Consider the following 20,160-nt stretch of genomic DNA (forward strand, 5'->3'; position numbering starts at 1 on the left):
GAAGACAAACTTGCGAAATATCGAGACTCGTATGTTGTCTTTTATATATCATTCTTTATTATAATAGCAGTAATAATAATAGGGATAGTAGTAATATTAATATACAGTATACATTTCTCATTATCCGTATTTCCCATAAACATACATCGACATTTGAATTATAAAGTGCATTAAAGATATATCGTAATATATTACATTAAGCCGAAATCGCATCATTCATAAACCATTCTATACATATATTACGTACAGTTCAATTAATACTTCTGTTCAACGTTAACGTTTCGTGTTAAAACCCTCTTTTGACGTTTATTAGTTTACTGCGTGTACACGTATCACTTCGGCTGCATTCGGGAATATCGACAAAGGGATACAAATCGATCGAATTTACATACTCAAAATCTCAATTTTACTTAATCAAGATATATAAACGTGCTCAACAAAACCGAGGTATTTCATTGAAATCGATTTAAGATTAATTTCGGATAGAAAATCATTTTTTCATAATCAAGACACATATTTTGCATCCTAATGCCATTTTTCACAAGAAGAATTATTCTGATTTTGATGTTGCCTTTCAAGCTAAAATGTAATAATAAATCTTGGATTTACTTGAACGCGAGAAGGACAGTTCGACGAATGGCTCTATTTAACATAGCAACATGTGAATTTGTTATATTTCCCGAAGAGAGAGACTTATGTTTATTATATGTACAAATCATAAATTTCATTATATATCTATATATACGTATATACATGTAACATACACGAAGACGCGTTTCACATAATAATATGCTACAATTTATGCGTAATATATATGTCTTGAAAGCACATTATCGTGTCACGAATATAAAACCGAATAATCTAATATATTTTACAAATCTCGGCAAAACCAGCTTCACTCCAATTGTGATTAATGGCGGAAAAAGAATATTATTTCACACAAATAAAATGGAGCTATTCTCTTTGCATTTTTCAATCTTTCTTCCTTCGAACAGTCCCGATCAAGACTGGTCGATTTATGGAAATTACGGACATTAACGGAATAAAATGTCATGTCTTTCTTCTTTTATTTTCTCTTTTTTCCCTACCAACTGATGCGCGCTATATTTTGAATACGCTCGTTCGATAATATTCGCGATGTGTCCTTGCTTTCCATCGTATTCCTATCACAAAATGCTGGACGTTAAATGAGAAACCGATCTATAAGACTTATCCTACGTTTGTACATTGCGAGAATGTTATCCTTCGTTCGGCAGGTTGTCAAATTCGCCACTGTCGCTTGGCTCATATGTAACAGAACGAACTTCCCTCGGTAATGTTCGCGAAAAATATAATATGTAATATATATATATATATCATCGAAAGCGATCACCGAGAGGAACATAGACTTTTGGAATAATCGTATTACGCTCGTAAAAGAAAAGGAAAAACGCGAAATAACATCCTTGTGTATAGAAGCGTATTTGCTCGTTCCATAAAATATTTTCTCTCCCAGTTGAGCAGATTATTAACTCTTTATGGCATACGGATCTGATAATTACAAACTGAAACGCTCTGACAGCACCAATGTTTTTATATACATACCAGGAACAAACGAACTACGCGCTTCTCCTAGAGAGAAAACACGCGTGGTTCGTTTGAACGCTGCAATCTACAAGTCAGCATTTACCTATCAGTATGAATAAGTTAGAGAATTATAGTATAACTCGTGGTTATTTCGTTAGGTGATAAACATCGTTTCGTTACATCGTACAACGAAGAAAGACAAAATTCGGAATTTTTAAATGTGCAGCCTCGCTGATAATATCGAAAACAAAGCACAACGTGTACCAAATTGAAGAAGATCGCTTATAAAGAAAATATTATATCTAGTATTCGTAAACTAGCTATCAAACAATTTTTAGAGAAAATTTGTCGAAAGAAATGCATCGAACGATTACGAGGAAAGGCAAAAATTCGAAAAGAACATTTTGTCGATTATTCCGAATTCAAATAGATACATAGATGGCAGTTACGCTTCTTACTGATATAATGTTGGTATAATGATATACTGATGACTAATAACAGTACCTGCATGACAGATCACCCAACAATAAGGTCCATAAAATTTTCAGATTTCTAACATTTCTTACATTACTGATATCCGCTTCATTTTCTATGTAATAACTGTCCTTTGCCAGCATATAAAATCAGACTCGGTGGTATATATCACCATGCTCCTAGACTGTAACAAATTTCGTCCAGAATGTCGACGATACGGTGAACATTATTCTCACTACGATTATACTCACGCACAACATAAACCTGAATTTTAGTTACGAGCGCAAACTTAACACTATCCTCAACATTCGCGATTTCATTCAACATAACATACATTTCTCAACAGCTACTTTATTATTGGAATTTTCGATATAACTCATTAAAACACCGCGATAAAAACGTTCAATCCATTCGCTTTAACAACGGCAACGCATATTATTTTCGTGTTGAAATCTACACTGTTGATAAGCGATACTTGCAAATGAATCGAATCGCAAGAACTATTTGACAAAATAAAAGTATCTACGATTTGCGTGACCATATATCAACGAGATAGTTAGAAAACATTCCGTGAGAAAAACTAATGTTACAAAACAAGTACCCTGTGTAGACCTAACTAAGAACGATCAATGCGTACAACTTTTACAAGATAAAAGTTAATAAACGGAAATAAGTGAACCCTCTTAACATTAACGGCTTCTTAAACGTTTTTCAGTATTAAATTGCGATATTAATCAGATGCTCACGGTACTATTTAGAAGCAATTATATGCTTAAGATACATATACATGTATGATATACTCTCCAGAAATCTCATTCCCAGAGAAAGTAAATTGATCCTTGTAAAATCGAAATTGGAAATTCACATATACTCGACTAAAACTTATAACGCGTCTATTATTATTTGCTTACGTAATTTGAGGTATGTTTGCCTGTGTAATCTGCGAAAATTTCGATTCGTTCGAACGACGTGATCTTGATAAAAGGAAAAATCTTTTGAGGTTATTCGTCAACGAATACGCGTGCTGTTGAAGATCTTGCGAATTTTATCGTGGAGCATACCGGCTCTGCTGTATGTTCTTCACTGAACGATTCTTCGTGTCGTTCGGGTTGTACATCATTGGTCCCTAAAGATCATCATTTTCTTGAAAAATAAATCACAACGTCAGATTCAAATTATATACAACTATATCATAAATTTTACAATTTTGTAATATTAATTGAATATCTTGTACTCTTCTTATGCCATTGTAAATTTGTTATATTATTCTTTTTAAAACGATGTAATATCAAGATTGAAAAATAGTAATTAAACGATCACATTTCCTTGTTACGTTTGTAATTTGGAGCTTATAGTTTGATGTGATATAAAGCATAAAATATAAGCTTCGCAATTAACGTATAACATATACACTGCGAGACCAAAACCATAAATACATCCTTCACCAAGCTTTCCCATAGCTTTGCCATAAAAATCTTATGAAAATAAATTGCTCGACTATAATGAATTTAAGCTTGATTTAAGGGCGAAAGCTATATGACTGTGAAGTATGAAACGAAATCTTATCTTAAATCTATTGCAAATATAAAATACATTTCAAACAGACCTATACATGTGAAATAATTTTTGAGTTAAAACAAATTCAACTATTTAAAATTTATTCATAAGAAAAAAAAAATCTCAGGGATCATTTCACTTGTAAGGGCAATTCTAAATAAAAAAATAAATACTTTGCACAATTACAAATTCATTATAAAATACGACACTGTAATAAATAAGTAAGAGTTTCTACCGTGTATTGTTGAGTAGTATTTGTAAGTGATATCACCTTTAGAATGAGAAATGTCTAATGCCACTGGATTACCTTGTTCTGTGGGAGATAACGCGGATCCCTCATAGTGTAGCTCTGCACCTCTCGCGATAACGAGCTGGTTGAGCTCCATCGAGAGAACTGTGTGCCATATACAACACAACAATTTTGTCTCACTAACCGAATACTCATTCTATTGCTATGATTAGGTAACAAAGTTTGCGAGGATGCAATACCGACTTCCTTTTATCATAAAACAAAAATGACTGCTTTTTAATAAAACTACGTGACATAAGAGACCATGAAATATCAGAATTGCGCGTAATCGGTATTGCAAATCTCTAGTATTGTCATGTATAAAACTGTGATGTTCTCTATGATAAATATACCTTTTAATTGCAAAAATAAACCATGCTGAAAATTATAATGTAAATATACTACTGCGTTATTTTAGTATCCTGTACCATATGTTAGCTTGTGACTTAAATCACCCTTCCTTGTACACCTGTTACCAAGAAATTGTGTACATGCAAAAAAAGAAACTCTAAAGGAGCGTTGTGTAACGTTATAAGAAACACGAATATCAAAAAGAAGGATAATGGACAAACAAGTATTAAAAAGTAGCTTTTTAAACAGTACGCTCTGTTTTCTATCCTCTTGATCATCCTTGCTATAACTCAATTTGTTCGAATGCCATAATGTTGCAAATAATTGAAACTCGTTGCATCTAGCATACATACAATATTTACACTGTCATCCATGCTACTAGATAAACATTACAAACCATGCATACACAATACTAAAGAACAGCGTATAAAATTAATAAAATAGTTCTTACTATCAGCAACAATTATTATTTGGCTACATCATTCTGCCTCCTCGACTGCTTGCAAAGGAAACAAAAAAGAGAAAGGTGGATTAAACACAGGTTTGCGAGAAAGAGGATATCTATTGTGATCTTGGAAAATCTACCTAGTATAACGAACGTTAAAATATAATACAAAAATCATATGATTTTCAATTAAAAAGGGATGAAATAGTTTGTTTGTTTTTCGTTTGTAGGAAAAAGAAACCTATTTAGGAATTGATACCGTTTCCCACTGAATAATTCAAATAACAAAAAATACATATAATTTTTTAATAAGTATACCGTATACACGAAAATAAGAATTAATTTAAAAGACAAGAAAACAGGTATTTTTGGATAAACAGACAATACACAAAACTAAGGGAAATGTAGAGTACGTACAAATTGTTATTACGAATATAACTGTAAAGGAGAGAAAGTAACATTTTAACATTACAGTTCCAGATACAGGTTTAAAGTACAACAAAGCTGCATACCAGCATACTGCAGCCATGACAAAAAGATAGTAAAAGGGTTGTGTACAGTGAATCTGAGATTGTAGATATACACATGAAACTGTATTGTTAATGTTGAATATATGTTTGTGATGACAAAAGACCATTGTATGTGCATGAAAGTTCGCGAAGATTATTGTTCGCAATAAAAAGAGCTTACCCCTTGAGATGTATTCTCAGGAACGTTCGTAGGTACGGCTGCTGTTGCTTCCGTTGAAGTTAAGAAGTCTACAGGAGCACTTGGATCGTTAACTATAAAAAAAAAAAAAAAAAACAGAAGAAGGAGTGATATGATTAATCAAAGTAAACTTTATGTGATTTCACGAGCTATAGAAAATTTACCTGGAGCAGGGATAAATAACTGAGGTGATGAGGTAGCCATAGGTACCATTGGAGATGTTACCGGGGTTGGTATACTTGAAGGTACCGCGTTATTTTTTGAACCACCTGGATTCATTACATCTATATAATTAGCACGCATACTTCTACCTCTGGGTAATTTAAATTTGTTCACAGAGGTGTCATCTGCTTGCGAAGGTGGTTGAGATGATTGAGGTGGTTGAGAAGCTTGTTCGGGCACAGGTGATCTAAATCCCATGTCAGAAGCCTTCGGAGGGGGAGCTATCGTAGCCGAATTACTATCTCCGTCTTCGTCTTTATTCATCCATTTTTTAGCAACCGGATCCCAAACGATCTATTCAAGAGATAAAGCGAAATATAAATATTATTGCGCCTCTCTATTTACACAAAGGGGACACAAATATCTTTTTTATATGGGGGAAAGAAAAAAAGCTAAACTACAGGGCTCAAATAATTTCAGTATATAATTTTTTTGTTAGACACGAAAATGGAATGTTAAGCCAGAATATATCAATAATTCGTTAGCTGTTAATTAAGTGACCGAACATTGAATTATACTGGCCTTTCTCCTTTTCAGCATAAAAGACGTCATAATTACCATAAGTACCCGCGTGAGCCCTTAAGCGACAGAAAAGTATAAAACCAGCTATCGTAATTTTTTAATTATCCATTAAGGCTTTAATGTTTCGAGAATCTTACCGTCGGGTTACTGTCATCTGGAAGAATCATCTGGTTCCTTGGTTTTGGAGCAAGTTTGCTGAAGAGGCCGCCAAACCAAGAACCTCCGCTGTTGGAAGGTTTCTTTTCGACTGGTTTCTCTGACGCTTTTTTAGCTGAAGCTGCAGGTTTCGAGGCTGGTTTCGGAGTCTCGAGGGCATCCAATTCCTCCAATGGATCGTACTGTTTTCTCGTTGACGGTGTCATCGAAATTGCCGGTTGCGATGACTGAAATAAAGTATACAATTCATCATCGCAAAGTTGCCCCAGCAAAGTCGATCACTGTTTACTGTAATAGTGTAAGTACACGTTATTTGTGCATTTAATATTTTATATACATATACATTTTTTTTTCTTCACAGAAGTATCTAACTATAACAGTAAATAGTGAAAAACTTTGCTTGCGTGTTTAATAATCGATGTGAGATATTTTTTAAAAATTCAAGAAAATCAGTAACATGGGAAACTTTATTACATATTCAATATCAACAGATTTATATACATAAATGATATCTAAAACGAGAACAAATTACTTTGTATCAAATATTTGTGTTATTCATGCCTTCTAATAACATAAAACATTATTCATCGGAAACGTTATTTTATAAGCGGAAGAACTAACTGACGTACGGGAGTAAGTTAATATTTCTTGCAGATATAACTATAAATGTACAGTAACATTGAGGTTTTAACATCGAGAAACCTAATATATTTTCTACTCACAATCCGTTGGAACATCAATATCATAAGTTTTAGGGATGGACTTTTCCATAGGAACATCTTTGAATTTTGTTAAACGAAGGTCACTTGTTGATTTAACCGGTGAATCTATCGGGTACGTACCACCAAAAATAAGTGGTTTATATCGACACAATTCGGTGGAATTCTGTGAAGAATTCGAACAAGACCATGCATCTACCGTATCACAAATAACATCTTTCCTTCGAATATGCGGAGCTATTCTCATAACTCTTTTGTCCTCAAAATTACAATATTGCTTTAAAGTTTGATTCATACTTTCGGAAGCTATAATTGTCTTGTTTCTTGAACCAGAATTAAACATAGAAGGAAACTCAAAGTTGACCTTACTAAGTTGAATATCTAAATCAGTAGTGGCCGATAAAGTCAAATTATTTTCATCTGCATCGCCAGAATTTTTGTCTTCGTTATTTTCCATTTTCTTTTTAACTTTACATTTTAGGAATATGGGCGGCTGCGAAGAAGGTGGCTTCACGTACCTACCATCTAATTTCTTTATTTTATTTACGTCTTTCGTGTAACTTGCATTATTTGGTAAGATTCTCGGATAAGCTACCGTGATCTTTGGATATGTTATCATTTTCCGCGATATCATGGACTTTTCATTTAAAATAGTTGGTTTAAAAGTCGACGATATGCCCGTATAAATACTAATATTAAAATCGGAAGAATGAGGGTTAACGCATCGATCCGAATCTGTTAATACTTTGCGTCGTCGTAATGAGCTAACATTGGTGTCATCCAATGACCACTCAGGATCGAGATTACTATCCGCAGTAACCATATAATTACTTACTTCAAGGGTAGGTGTTTGTTCTTCTTTTTCCGTCTGTCCATATGCAAGCATTAAAAAAGAAAGAGACGAAAAAAAAATGTTATTTCTACATGTACGTACAATGTCACAAGATTTAAAGATATTATTCTATGAAAGAATCAAACACGAAAAATTTAATTAGTATGTACATGTGCGAGTAAGGATAATAAACGTACAATAATTATACTATCGGAATATGTAACGAAATATGTGTGAAATGATACAGGATAAGCGAATATAATACTGAAAACCACATATTATTATGTCATAAATTGGAACAATTAATTTACCTTATAGTTCCATTTTTCTTGCTGTTGAGAGTTGTCGATATCACTTTGTTCTGCAGAATATGTCGATTGTTGTTGCCAATTCGTGATGGTACTATCATTTCTTCCATAATTGCTTTGATAATAAGAGTCTTGAGTCCAATAATCTTGCTGTTGAGGTTGTTGATATTGACAAGATTCTTTGTTATTTCTCGTATACTGCATACTTTGATCATATGTATCTGGTATATTTGGTGGTAAGGATAACGGCTGCCATTCTGACTGTGTATCAGTCGTGGCTACTTCCATCATCGACGTTGAACCTTCTCTGTATTCGGCTTGAGTCGTGTTCCACTGCTGTTGTTGTTGCATATCATGCACTTCTTGATTTTGCATACTGTTATACGATTCTTGTTTTGCTTGAGGAACGTAAACTTCATTTTCGGTAATTTCTCCCTCCTGTAATAAAGTAACATCCTCGTTTCTTATACGGTTCAAATAAAATAATATTTTTAACGTTTATCTTCTATTCAAACTTACATGGCATTTACCAACAATTTCAGCTAGATTATTGAACCAAGTTAAAGTTGTAGCTTCATCGATAGAATCTTTATAGACAGGATCGTGATACCTAATCCTGTCTCCTAAATTATACACTGCATTAATAAACGACTTTTTGTACTTTGATGGTTCGTTAAAAATGTTTACTGCAATTTGTTCTATATATAGTAAAGCTTTCTCTATTAATCCATGATCTACCATCTTTATTACCAAGTCGAACTTAAAGGTTTGTAGATCTACTAATGTAAAACCTGGTTCACTAAGATTTCTGGCATATTCGTATATTTCCGTGAGCATAATGGCTTCCGTTGAGAAAAATACATTGTATGCTTTCTGATGGTTTGCACCGATCAGTACAAGTTTTACATTACTTGCTCCATAGGTACCAAAATCAACTTGTGCAAGTACGTAACAGAAATGCGCTGCATAAATATCTCCTCGTGCAGAAAGTGTATCACCGAGAGTTGTAATTGAGCGACGATTAATTTCTGGATTAGCAGATGTGTTGGATATAATCATTGCTAAGTGAGGTCTCCAGTCATCCCATCGAGGATCCGATATACCAGTAACAACAGCTGGCACACGGCCAGAATGAAGTTGATATAAAGTTTGCAATGGATCGTGATACGGTAAACTATTAGCAAAACGTGTCATTACAGACGCATGCGTACGTTTATCCAATTTGCTAGCTAAGAAGAGTGCATGGCCCCAAAGACCTTCGTTCATTGCATATTCTGTATATTAAAAACAATAAAATTTAAAACAAATAAACATCATGTACGTGTTTAATCTCATAAAGGATATAAATATATATTTACCTAATGCTTCTTGGACTAATCCATAAAGTAACGTATTTCTAAATTCGTCTGTTATTTGTTCAGTGCTTTTCCGTGGCTTACTTTCGACTTTTTCGGATGTCGTTGCACCATCTTGACTGCCTGGAACACTATCTCCAACCGAGGCTCCCGATCTTTGAGATATTATCGATTCCCTTCTTCCTGAATCCTGCGACTTTTGCTTATTTACATCGTAAGGATATGCATCTTTATTTCTGAGTAACAATGCTGCTATATCAACGCCGACAACATTCTGAAAAACACGCGTACGATCAGATAAAAAAAGTAAATTGTATGTATGTACAAAGAATATATCTTACCCCGTTTTGTTGAATCAACATAATCATTAGTTCGTATAAAAGTATGTATGAAGCACGATCAACCATCTCTTCGTTTGACGCTGCCCTTTTAATTTTATTCTCACAATATTCGATAATGGTCTTTTTATGAGTCACACCCCTATATAAAAAAGCGAGATACGGTATTACAAATAATATAAATAGGCGGGAAATTATTTACAAAATGTTACAAATGTAAAATTAAATAAAATAATAATTAATGTCCAAGCATGCATATGTAATACATACATTACCGAAAACAATACAGCATGAAATTTTATTTTTTGTAAAAATAAATTGAAATGTTCCACGCACTTAAATGAGAATACGCATGCTTAGATTATAGATATACTGATTACACTTGCTTAATTAGGGGACCAGGATAGGCACGTAAATCGCGTGCTACTGGATCATGCGAAAGTAGATTGTCCAATCTAAAAATGTCTACTTTGGCTCTTTCACCATCGGATGGATAAGCTGGATGCACATGTATCAATGATCCAATAGAGAAACATCCTGAAAGTAAAATATTTATATAAATCTTCTTACAATGAATTTTGGTAAATAAACGATGACTCTTGAAATCATACCATACGCATGTGAAATAGAGAACTTAGTTGGTGTCATACGTGCAGAGGTAGTTGTCGAATCTTCAAGCATAGATATATCAGCTAATGTTCGTTTATCACCAGTTGTTCTGAAAAATACAATTTTTATTGTCGCACTTGAATTGAAACCAGCAATAATATAATGGATCGTCGAGCAGGACAACTACAAGAGAGGAAGACAGATTGTTTCTAATAAGACCTACAAGTATATATAAATATTTTAATATATCTTAACTTTTAACAAATACTAGCTCTAGTGAGGAATTCTAATTATCTACTTAAAGAAAGATATTTTAAATGGCAGGAAAATATTTTAACTAAATTACTCTCAATGACAGAAAATTTGATATTTTCAATATTTCGAGCAAATCTTGAACCGAGAGAATTCTCCCGGTCTCACCTATTTAAATTTTGATAACTTGAATTCTGTCTTCGTTGTGGACTCCTAGTCCATCCGGGATACCCGAAATACGGAACATATAATGCTTTGTTTGGCGAGTAGAAGCATGCACTTGAATTTGTAAAAAATCTAACACATAATGAATATTATAAAGTCTATAGGAAAATAGAACCAGAATATTTATCCAATACTTGCTTTAACTCCTCTAACACTTACCTTTCGTCGCAAGAACTACGCCCGGAATGGACACTTGCTCTGTCTTCAGGATAATTAACAACACCACGAGAAATATGTTGCTGTTGATGTTGATTAGCATAATATTTATGATACCATTCCGAATAAGCAGCAGGATTTGTACGTCGCAAATTTTCAATGTATGCATAATAGTTACTGGCATAATGAGCACCGTAATCGTACCCAGGATATCCTTCAACACAAAATGATCTGTTTTATTTTTTGAAACAAGAATTTAACTGCACAAGGGATATATATATATATATATACCATTATAAGGATAATACGGATCTCTCGATCGCATGTAGTACTCTCGATCTCTGTCGTTATAAGAGGATCTACTGGATGGTCTAGAACTGAAATCCGAAAGAAATGATATTATATATGTACAAAATATCATGTTAAAATATCAATTGCGTGCTAAAAAGATATATACCCTCTACTATAAGGATCGTCGTAATATTCTCTCCTGTATGGATCTCTTATATCGTAATCATCGTATCGTCTTGGTCGTCTATCGTCTCTTCTTCTGTCACGGTCAAGATAATCGCGATCTCTAGAATATCGTAAATCGTAGTCTCTAATATCTCTTTCCCTGCGTCGTATTCCATCATCAACCCTGTCTTTTCTGCGATCGTCAGGTCTTCTTCTAATGTCTCTATCATCTAGATCTTCTTTAGTTCTGCCTCTTCTATCGACCTCTTCTCTTGAATGCCTATCTAGATCGTCTCGACTATGATGCTTGCGGTCATCTTCTCGATAAGGAATTTCTCGACGATCGAATTCATCGCGAGTATTATATGTTCGATCGTTTTCTCCTCCACGACGGCGATCGTAATAATAATCATCATCATATTCCCGTTCACGATCGTAACTGCAAGTTAAGGTAAAATCTTAATCTTTAAATAACTTATGAATTTTTCCAAAGTTTAGATATTATATATCTACTAACTACGCGCTTTTTCGTTCGTATTCGTATCTTCGGCGTTCCGAGCTACTGTCACGTCGTCTTTCTCTGCTATCATCTCTACTATTTCCGGACCCTCCTTCGTCATCCTCATCTTCATACGAATCTCTACGATTCGATGCACTAGGAATTCCTTGACTCTCGCGTATTGATGCGCCAACAGCTTCCTCGCGTTTGTTTCTTGAGTCACTGGTCTGATCCTGTATTGCAGCTGAAATGAGATACAAAAATTTAATAATAAGTACATACAAGAATATTGAATTTACATAGATATAAAGATTTCTCTCACAGCCTATAGAAGGAACTTCTTGAGAGCCTGTAACTACTCTTCCATTAGATCTGTCATCCGGTGACTGAGTAACTTCATTGGAAGATGCACCGCCCGGTATTTGTCTAAGGTTTTCTTCAGTCTGCTGAACAGGATCTTCAGATTCATTACCTCTTCCAGGTATTTCCCGTGTCTCACTTGGTTCTAGCATAATTTGAGATTGTGACTGATATCTTTCTTCTCCAGATGGATCATTTCGTGATTGTTGCGGAGGCAGAGAACGTTCTCTGCCAGATGGGTCGTTTCGGCGTTCCATCGTGTCCGAATCTGATCGTGAGAGTAAAGGAACATTTCTTTCTTGTCCAGGTGGAACATCGCGCCGTTCTGATCTTTCAGACATACTTCTTAACTGAAGACCTTGCTCTTGACCAGATGGATCGTTTCTTCTTGGATCAGACAATCTTTGGCCAGTCTGAACATATTGTTCTTGCCCGGTTGGATCATTTCTACGTGGATCTATGGAACTTGATTGTCCCGGTACTTCGCGTAGGAAGGGAATGTCATTAGGCACTTCGTCATTTTCATCATCTTGACTTGGCGGACTCGGTTCGTGTTCTTGATGAGAATCGGTTAATTCTCCGGTTTCCAGAAAAGTATTTCTATCGTTTGATGCGAACTCGTAATTATCTGGCACCTGTAAAATAATTTTACTTACTTTAACTGCACAAAAAATGTTGACTCATATCTTTTACCTGTTCTGCCTGAAGAAGGGAATGAGATCGTGTGGACTGCTGCACAGAGGGTACTTCGATATTACTTATTTCCTGTCTAAAATCACGTGTACTGGCTACCTCCTTGGCAGAATTTGGAACTGGTTTAGGATCATTATCTAAAGTTTCCTTATTTATAGAATCTCTTGAGCCGTATATATCTCGTTCTTGTAAGGATGGCGTGACTACTTCTAAATTTACAAATTCCGAAGGCTGTTGGATATTTTCATAGTTCTCTACATTTTGTTCTATACTCCATTCTTTTGGTGGACGAACATTATCTTTCGAATACAATGTATTTTCTGAGGAAAGTGGCAATGTATCCTGGCTGTACCATTGATCATATCCACTTTGTGCTATATTGTCTGAAGACTTAATGTTTGTCATTTGATATGGATTAAGCGCCGTATGATCTTGACTAATAAGATTTTGATTATCATTGGAATGAGCATTTTCTGTACCGAGTACAGCACATTCTAAAGGCAATCCAGATATATTATCAGGTGTAATATTATTATTGGAAATCGCATTTTGATTCCACCCATCTTCAGGATTAACAGATTGTGCTTCTTTCAACTCATTCTGACTTTCAACATTTTTATTTACTTTAGTACCAAGACTTAACTGTTCTAATTTTATAGGCAACTCCTCAGTTGAATTACTTTTACCCCATTCTGTTGCATCATTTGCTAAATTAAAATCATTGTTCCCTTGTACAGAAATATTTTCAGAACTTGCAACAGTTGATATAGTTTCAGGAGTAACGGACATATTAAGCCGGGAGTCAGATGGATATGATTTAGCAATATTTGTTTTTATCTGTGTATTAGAATCTTTAGAGCTGACAGAATTTGAAATTAATGAAGGAGCAGAACGTTTTCTTTCTTCATGTTCTATATTTGGTTCTGCTGCTGGAATAATATTAGATTGAATATGATGAGATGTTATTGTACGATTTTGTTGCCAGTCATTTGTACCAATTGCACCAGTGACTTCTTGTTTAACACTTTCTTCTATTAAATTATTATTTTCCTGCTGTTCATGTAACCATTGAGTTGCATTATTGTCGTTGATGTTTTTCCGAGATTGTGAGACTTCAGTATTTGTTTGAGGCCAAGAATTAAATTCATCATTAGCGTTATAAGCTTGCGTTATTTGCTGACTTTGATTAGGTATTGCAGATTCGCAGTTCTGAGCATTCCATTGAGAAGACATGTTAACTTGATTAGACCAATTATTTGCATCATTCGTATTATTTATAGAATATTCTTTATTTTCAGTAGAAGGTAAAAGGTGCTGGCTCGGTCTAGTTTGTTGTGCTGGTGGTGTATATTGATTACCTATATCATCAAAATTTTGTGTCTCCTTGTCCATTTTTGGATCTTGCCAATGTCCTGCTACAGCAGCTGGTTTTTGCCAATTTTGTGGAGTCATTGCATTTGTTTGATTAGACTTCATCCAATTATAATTGCTACCAACTAAAGTAGGACGTGACGCTTGCTCTTTTTGATTTTGTATACCTGACTTTTGTAAATATGAAACATTTTGAGATTGTTGATCACCTGCCCATTGTGGTTGATCGAAATTCGTAGATCCAGATTTAATAGAATTTGTTCGAGGTGGTGGTGGTGGATATTGCTGATATTGATTATAATTTGAATAAGATGTAAAAGATTCTGTATGATTAGGAATTGGTGGCCTATTAGCAACTGTCCCTGGTATATTTCTGTTTGATGTCGAATTCTGATTGAGTAGATCATTCTTATTACCGTTAACACTTTGATAATAATGATCTTGAATAGAATTAGGTATCAACTGTCCTTGATTGGCATAAGAAGGTAGGTAATGCTGTTGCTGTCTTTCTGACTGTAGCGGTTGCTGTTGCTGATTATCTGCCTGTTTGTCAAAATCCCAATTCCATGAATTATTCCAAGGATCATTTGACTGTTTTGGCTGATTCATGAGTGGTGGTTGATGTTGAACAGGATCATTTGACGATACTTCAGGTGGTACTCTAGACATTGGATTCCATATATTTTGATTATGAGTTCCATAGCCTAAGCTGTGATCTATTCTAGACCTAGTTGGTCTGGCTCTATAAGGATTCTACAAATATGTTTTACATATTAATATACAAGTGAAATTTTTTTACATTTCGTACAATATTTCTAAACATGCTACTCACACTCATACTGCCTCCAAGACAGTAACACTTGTTTCTTATTTATATAAAACCTACAAGACAAAAAATAATTTACATATTGCATTATGAACAAGAATTTTATTGTTATCCTACAAAATTACGTATCTTATATAAACATTTAGGAATACCTGACATTTTTTAACAAACATTTAAAATATAACTTTAAAAATTATTAATACACCAACAGAATACACTTTCACATACCATAAAAAACATATATAGGTCATTAGAAATCTATTTTTCAAATCTCTAATGATTCTTTCTGCTTATAAAGTAATATTTCGTAAAATAAAAATAAATTGAGTTCAAAATTTCACTGGGATAGAAAATCCGTTAATACTCTTTCTGACGATAGGCTATCCTAGCTAGAAAATTTCTTGAAATTTTCCCACCACAAAACTCAAAATTACTGTAATTATGTAACAAAAATCATGAGAGAGCAGTTTTTGTGCGTAAATAACACGATTGGCAGATAGGAGAAAGTTAAAAGGCGAGGAATTGAGAACGTCGTGCCGAAAGTTGAGATACCAGCTGTGATATCCAACGTTAGCGTTCAGGGACCTCTCGTACGTTCACTCACCTAGCTATCGTGTCTGCCACTGGTGTCCATACGCGAGTATAAGCATTATTTTCTCCCACAAAACATTCGAATCGTTACGTTTAGCAAATTCGATCGTTTATCGAGGCAAATGAAATTTTTACCAAATCAGAAGAAAAAGTCACAAAAAGGTGGACATTTTACGAATATTATGAGGAAGATGTGGGTTAAGCACGTCACGAATTTTTCTCGTTGTCTTTCCACGCGAGCAGAACCATAGACGCGCACAGCGCGGACGCGTTGGTCTCAAACGTCAAAAAGATCTCCAATGAAATCTCGTTAGATGGCATTGTAATGTAATTTAAAATTTTTTCAAAAACAGGAAAATACTGAAACTGGACAGATTTCTACATAATAATTTGACAATAAAACCCTCAAAATAATAACTCTTATAGATTTATAACAAAGTTTCAAAATATGAGTGCGCGATGAGATATTCTCATCTAAATCTAAACTAGATACTTCACAAGTAGATATATCTATTTCTATCTATTTTATTTACTGTATTATAACTTTTTATTTTTAATATATAAAATTAGATATATTCTAGCATTTCAAGTTTGGTAATTATATTAGTCGTAGAATGTGAAAGCGATTAATAAAGAGGGAAACCACAGTTGCAATGTGTTCAATGGAAGCGTCGGAGTGTTCCACAGTGACTGCCGACGTGACGTGGTATGTCAGGAGTGGACATTTAATGAATCGGTCACACCGTGGCCAGTTTTGCGTAAATGGATCTCAGGTGGTGAAGAGACGATTATTTTGCAAAGATTTCATTATTTTTTTCTATATTTTCGGTGACAAGAGTGATTGATTTTTATCAAAATGGTGTTATTAACAATGATTGCGAGGATAGCAGATGGTTTGCCACTGGCAGCCACGATGCAGGAAGATGAACAGGTTAGAAATCTGTTACGATGAAACGTCAATTTATGATTGAATTTGAAAATTATTGTTATATGAGTTCTATCTTTTTACATAACTTTTTCCCATATAATTATATGACTTTTAATTAATTCATACATAATTATTTACAATAATATGTAAAAATATATTAATTTAACTTATTAAAATGTAAGATTTTTGATTATAGATTAGTTACAAATAATTAATAATTAATTAATTGTTTGTAGAGCGAAAGAAAAATTTTAGAATATCAGAATCAGGCAAAAATGTTATTTAGAAGATTAGAACCACAGTCTCCAGCTAGATGTACCATAGAAACAGGTCCATATTTATTCCAGTAAGTTTTTTCATATTGTAATTGATGAATTATGTAATGATAAATTATCAGTTATTTCCATTTGCAGTTACTTAATTGAAAATGAAGTATGTTATTTGGTATTGTGTGAAAAAAACTATAGTAAACGGGCCGTATATAATTATCTTGAAGATATAGCGCAAGAATTTCATTCATCATATGGTAAACATGTCAATACAGTTACTAGGCCCTACAGTTTTATTGAATTCAGTATGTATTTTTCCTTTTATTTTACGTAATCTAATTTGTGTAGTACTTTCATACAATGCTTTTTTTCAATACAATGTTTATTTTCTTAGATACATACATCCAAAAAGCAAAGAAAGTTTTTCTGGATGGTAGATCAAGAAGAAATATGAATGCACTCAATAGCCAACTACAGGATGTGCAAAGAATCATGGTTCAAAATATAGATGATGTCTTGCAAAGGGGTACAGTTCTTTCAGGTAATAGTATAATAATAAATATTTAAACAAAATTTCTTATTTGAACACTTTTTACTCAATTATCATTTATCTTGCAGAGTTAGACACTAAAACACAAAATTTGACTATGTTGTCACAAAAATATAAAAAGGATGCAACTCATTTAAATAGCAAGTCCATGTATGTAAAAGCTGTGGCTGGACTTGTTGCGTTTTTGGTCTTCCTGTTATACTTTTTTATTCTTTAGTTTTTGAATCTATTTGAAAAATTGGTTACGATTATGTAAAGATAATTAATGTTTTTCATCATATTGTTTTTCCAAAATTAGCGAATACTTTTTTTCTTGTGAATTTACTTATCCACATAATGTATCTAAATTCTAAGTTCTCCTGAAATTGGAAACAATGTACATATGTTGTATTCGGGCAAAAGCTAGTCGCATGGTATATAATGATATCCATACCATTCAAGACATTGTTCCATATATTGTCATACAGTAAATATAATGATTTTCTACATAATTAAGACAATGTATGATCATCTTTACTTTGGCTTAGTAAAAAATATCCTTTAACAAGTAAGACAATATGTATAGTCATGGTTATTGTTATATTAAAAATTATTTTATTCTTATTACTTTATTTATGAGGCAAGGAAATTAATATTACTATTAATATTATTATATTCATATTTAAAGCTGTATTTTATCATTTAGACATATTATTTTACATAATTTACAGTGAAAACAAATTCGTTTTATTTATTCTTGTGACTATATTATTCTTTGAAACATAAACGTTTACGTATTTACTTCTCTGGATGGGGAATCAATGAAGATGTAACAATAGAATTTAACTTTCATTAATATTATTCTATGTATACGTGATTCAGTTGAATCAGTCTATTGAAATATCGTACTTACAATAAAAAGAATTGAATTTGTATATCCATCTAAATTTACGCGAGGAAAATCACCGTAACTTACTTAAAAAAATTTTTATATGTACAAAATACCTAGTGTTGTATTATTGTTACATTCTAACTAATTCATCATAATCGGGTATATTGAAATTTGATAAACACTTGTTTTCTCGATCATCATTTGATTTTTCCTCGTCGGATTCTGAGAATTCAGAATTAAAAAAATAATTTACAGTCGAATTTGTTTTTCCCTTCATATTTGCCTGATTGTATGTTCTTTTCCTCCTCCTTGATGCATTGTGATTATTAGCTTTATATTTTGAAGCATTTGTATCTTCGTCATCTGAAATATTATTTAATATATCCTGAAATTGATTGTAAGCTTAAAAACAATAAGAATTATGCATAAAATACATACCAGTATCTATAATTTCATACATATATGAATGATCCTTTAGAATTATATATATTGTTGGAAATTCAATTATGGTTTTATTTTCTAAATTTTCCTTTAAAGAAAGCCTAATATCCAATTCATAAAACCTAGATATTTTGTAGTAATAAGACATAATTTGGTTACAATTTACTTGAATTTCAGAATACAGAATTAAGTGTACTTACCTTAAGTCTGATTTTACAACTTTCTCTGCCTTTAAAAGAACTTTTATACCAGATAAACCTGCAGCCTGATAAAATTGTAGTCTCTCATTTAAACGTATTCTTAAATTTAATTCCTCTATATCACTTTTATTTCCTACAGATTTAGTGGGATCTAAGATCTCTTCTATAAGCAGTGATAATCTTGTGGATTCTAGAGCCCTATAAATATTACAATACTATTATTATCAGTGAAATTAACTATAATATACATATTGTATCAATGTAGAAAGAAGAATTCTACCTTTCTGTGACCCATTTTGTGCAGTCTGCTTGAGGAAAAATCCATTCTATTCTCCAATATAATTCACTAGTTTTCCAATTTAAATATGTTGTATTATTTTTGTGTCTACTAAAATGTTGTGGCATGAATTGCAAATTAACATTCCTCTTAAATGTAGCTGTTTTTAGTTTATTCAGATGCTATAAAGATAATAGTTATAATATAAGCATCGCATGTCATGTAGTGGAAGAAATAAGATAAATAATTTAACAAACCATTGGTAGATTAAGTTGACGTGTACATTTTTTTAATGGATCTCTTTTCAGTAGTTCAACCGTTCTACCAACTTCTTCAAGAAGCCTATAATCTGTAAAATAATTATTTTTAAAGAACTACGATATATATTTATGCGATTCACACAGCTTACCACTTAAAACATCCAAATCTGTGAATGATTTTAACGGTATAAATTTTGTTTTGTCTCGAATACCGTCACATTCCAATTCTTTTTTATGAATGTTTACACACTGAAGACAACAAGTTCTAACCTCACATTTTGGACACGTGTATTTTGCTTTATTTCCACCACACACCTCACAATTTTCGATCCTGTGAATAATATCAATTTTAGTTTATATTTATAAAAATTGAAAATTTTTAATTAACATGAGTATCATTAGAACACGGTAACTATCTCAATAACTAAAAAATGCCGTACTTCTCACTGAATGTGGCCATATTGAAGTACTCGCGTCAATAGAC

At 33.1% G+C, this 20,160-nt stretch overlaps 4 protein-coding genes across 14 annotated transcripts in view; 2 read left to right on the forward strand and 2 right to left on the reverse strand.

The window, feature by feature from the left end:
- LOC132905053 (uncharacterized) overlaps positions 1-20,160 on the forward strand; it is a 142,155-nt gene that overhangs the window by 16,355 nt on the left and 105,640 nt on the right. The gene's annotated exons all lie outside the window — the stretch shown is intronic.
- Positions 35-16,251, reverse strand: LOC132905236 (uncharacterized). 11 transcript variants are annotated; one of them, XR_009657762.1, is made up of 21 exons: positions 15,894-16,250; positions 15,296-15,345; positions 13,093-15,216; positions 12,362-13,034; positions 12,058-12,283; positions 11,542-11,979; positions 11,376-11,461; positions 11,088-11,298; positions 10,454-10,560; positions 10,223-10,379; positions 9,846-9,984; positions 9,508-9,778; positions 8,669-9,423; positions 8,153-8,587; positions 7,845-7,877; positions 6,272-6,517; positions 5,555-5,906; positions 5,373-5,464; positions 4,689-4,733; positions 3,905-3,991; positions 3,118-3,166 (listed from the first exon to the last, which is right to left on the reverse strand). XR_009657762.1 is itself a non-coding variant. In XM_060956325.1 (20 exons), the coding sequence occupies exons 2-20, from the start codon at positions 15,299-15,301 to the stop codon at positions 3,157-3,159; spliced, it is 6,465 nt and encodes a 2,154-aa protein (XP_060812308.1). In that variant the 5' UTR covers positions 15,302-15,345; positions 15,894-16,251; the 3' UTR covers positions 35-3,156. The 11 variants fall into 11 exon arrangements, 9 of the variants coding, with proteins under 9 accessions (XP_060812308.1, XP_060812306.1, XP_060812304.1 ...); XR_009657761.1 differs by having other exon boundaries at positions 3,118-3,183; XM_060956325.1 differs by lacking the exon at positions 4,689-4,733 and having other exon boundaries at positions 35-3,183; positions 15,894-16,251.
- LOC132905267 (vesicle-trafficking protein SEC22b-B) lies at positions 15,782-19,002 on the forward strand. The gene is made up of 6 exons (XM_060956419.1): positions 15,782-15,879; positions 16,488-16,811; positions 17,045-17,154; positions 17,222-17,382; positions 17,472-17,618; positions 17,696-19,002. Exons 2-6 carry the CDS (start codon positions 16,737-16,739, stop codon positions 17,842-17,844), a joined length of 642 nt encoding a protein of 213 aa, XP_060812402.1. The 5' UTR covers positions 15,782-15,879; positions 16,488-16,736; the 3' UTR covers positions 17,845-19,002.
- On the reverse strand, positions 18,465-20,136 carry LOC132905056 (box C/D snoRNA protein 1). Its single transcript, XM_060955982.1, has 7 exons — positions 20,124-20,136; positions 19,826-20,032; positions 19,674-19,765; positions 19,420-19,598; positions 19,140-19,337; positions 18,937-19,061; positions 18,465-18,861 (listed from the first exon to the last, which is right to left on the reverse strand). The coding sequence occupies exons 1-7, from the start codon at positions 20,134-20,136 to the stop codon at positions 18,629-18,631; spliced, it is 1,047 nt and encodes a 348-aa protein (XP_060811965.1). The 3' UTR covers positions 18,465-18,628.

Source organism: Bombus pascuorum, chromosome 3, assembly GCF_905332965.1.
Source record: "Bombus pascuorum chromosome 3, iyBomPasc1.1, whole genome shotgun sequence".
Taxonomy (NCBI): domain Eukaryota; kingdom Metazoa; phylum Arthropoda; class Insecta; order Hymenoptera; family Apidae; genus Bombus; species Bombus pascuorum.

Coding starts and splice junctions, on each gene's coding strand:
- LOC132905236 (XM_060956321.1), bottom strand. Junction 13,035..13,092: donor CCCTTCTTCAGGCAGAACAG/GTAAAAGATATG, acceptor ATTATTTTACAG/GTGCCAGATAATTACGAGTT. Junction 12,284..12,361: donor AGAAGTTCCTTCTATAGGCT/GTGAGAGAAATC, acceptor ATCTCATTTCAG/CTGCAATACAGGATCAGACC.
- LOC132905267 (XM_060956419.1), top strand. CDS start 16,737: ATGGTGTTATTAACAATGATTGCGAGGATAGCAGATGGTTTGCCACTG. Junction 17,155..17,221: donor ACAGGTCCATATTTATTCCA/GTAAGTTTTTTC, acceptor TTCCATTTGCAG/TTACTTAATTGAAAATGAAG. Junction 17,619..17,695: donor AAGGGGTACAGTTCTTTCAG/GTAATAGTATAA, acceptor TTTATCTTGCAG/AGTTAGACACTAAAACACAA.
- LOC132905056 (XM_060955982.1), bottom strand. Junction 19,599..19,673: donor GTCAACTTAATCTACCAATG/GTTTGTTAAATT, acceptor TTATCTTTATAG/CATCTGAATAAACTAAAAAC. Junction 19,338..19,419: donor ACAAAATGGGTCACAGAAAG/GTAGAATTCTTC, acceptor TAATATTTATAG/GGCTCTAGAATCCACAAGAT.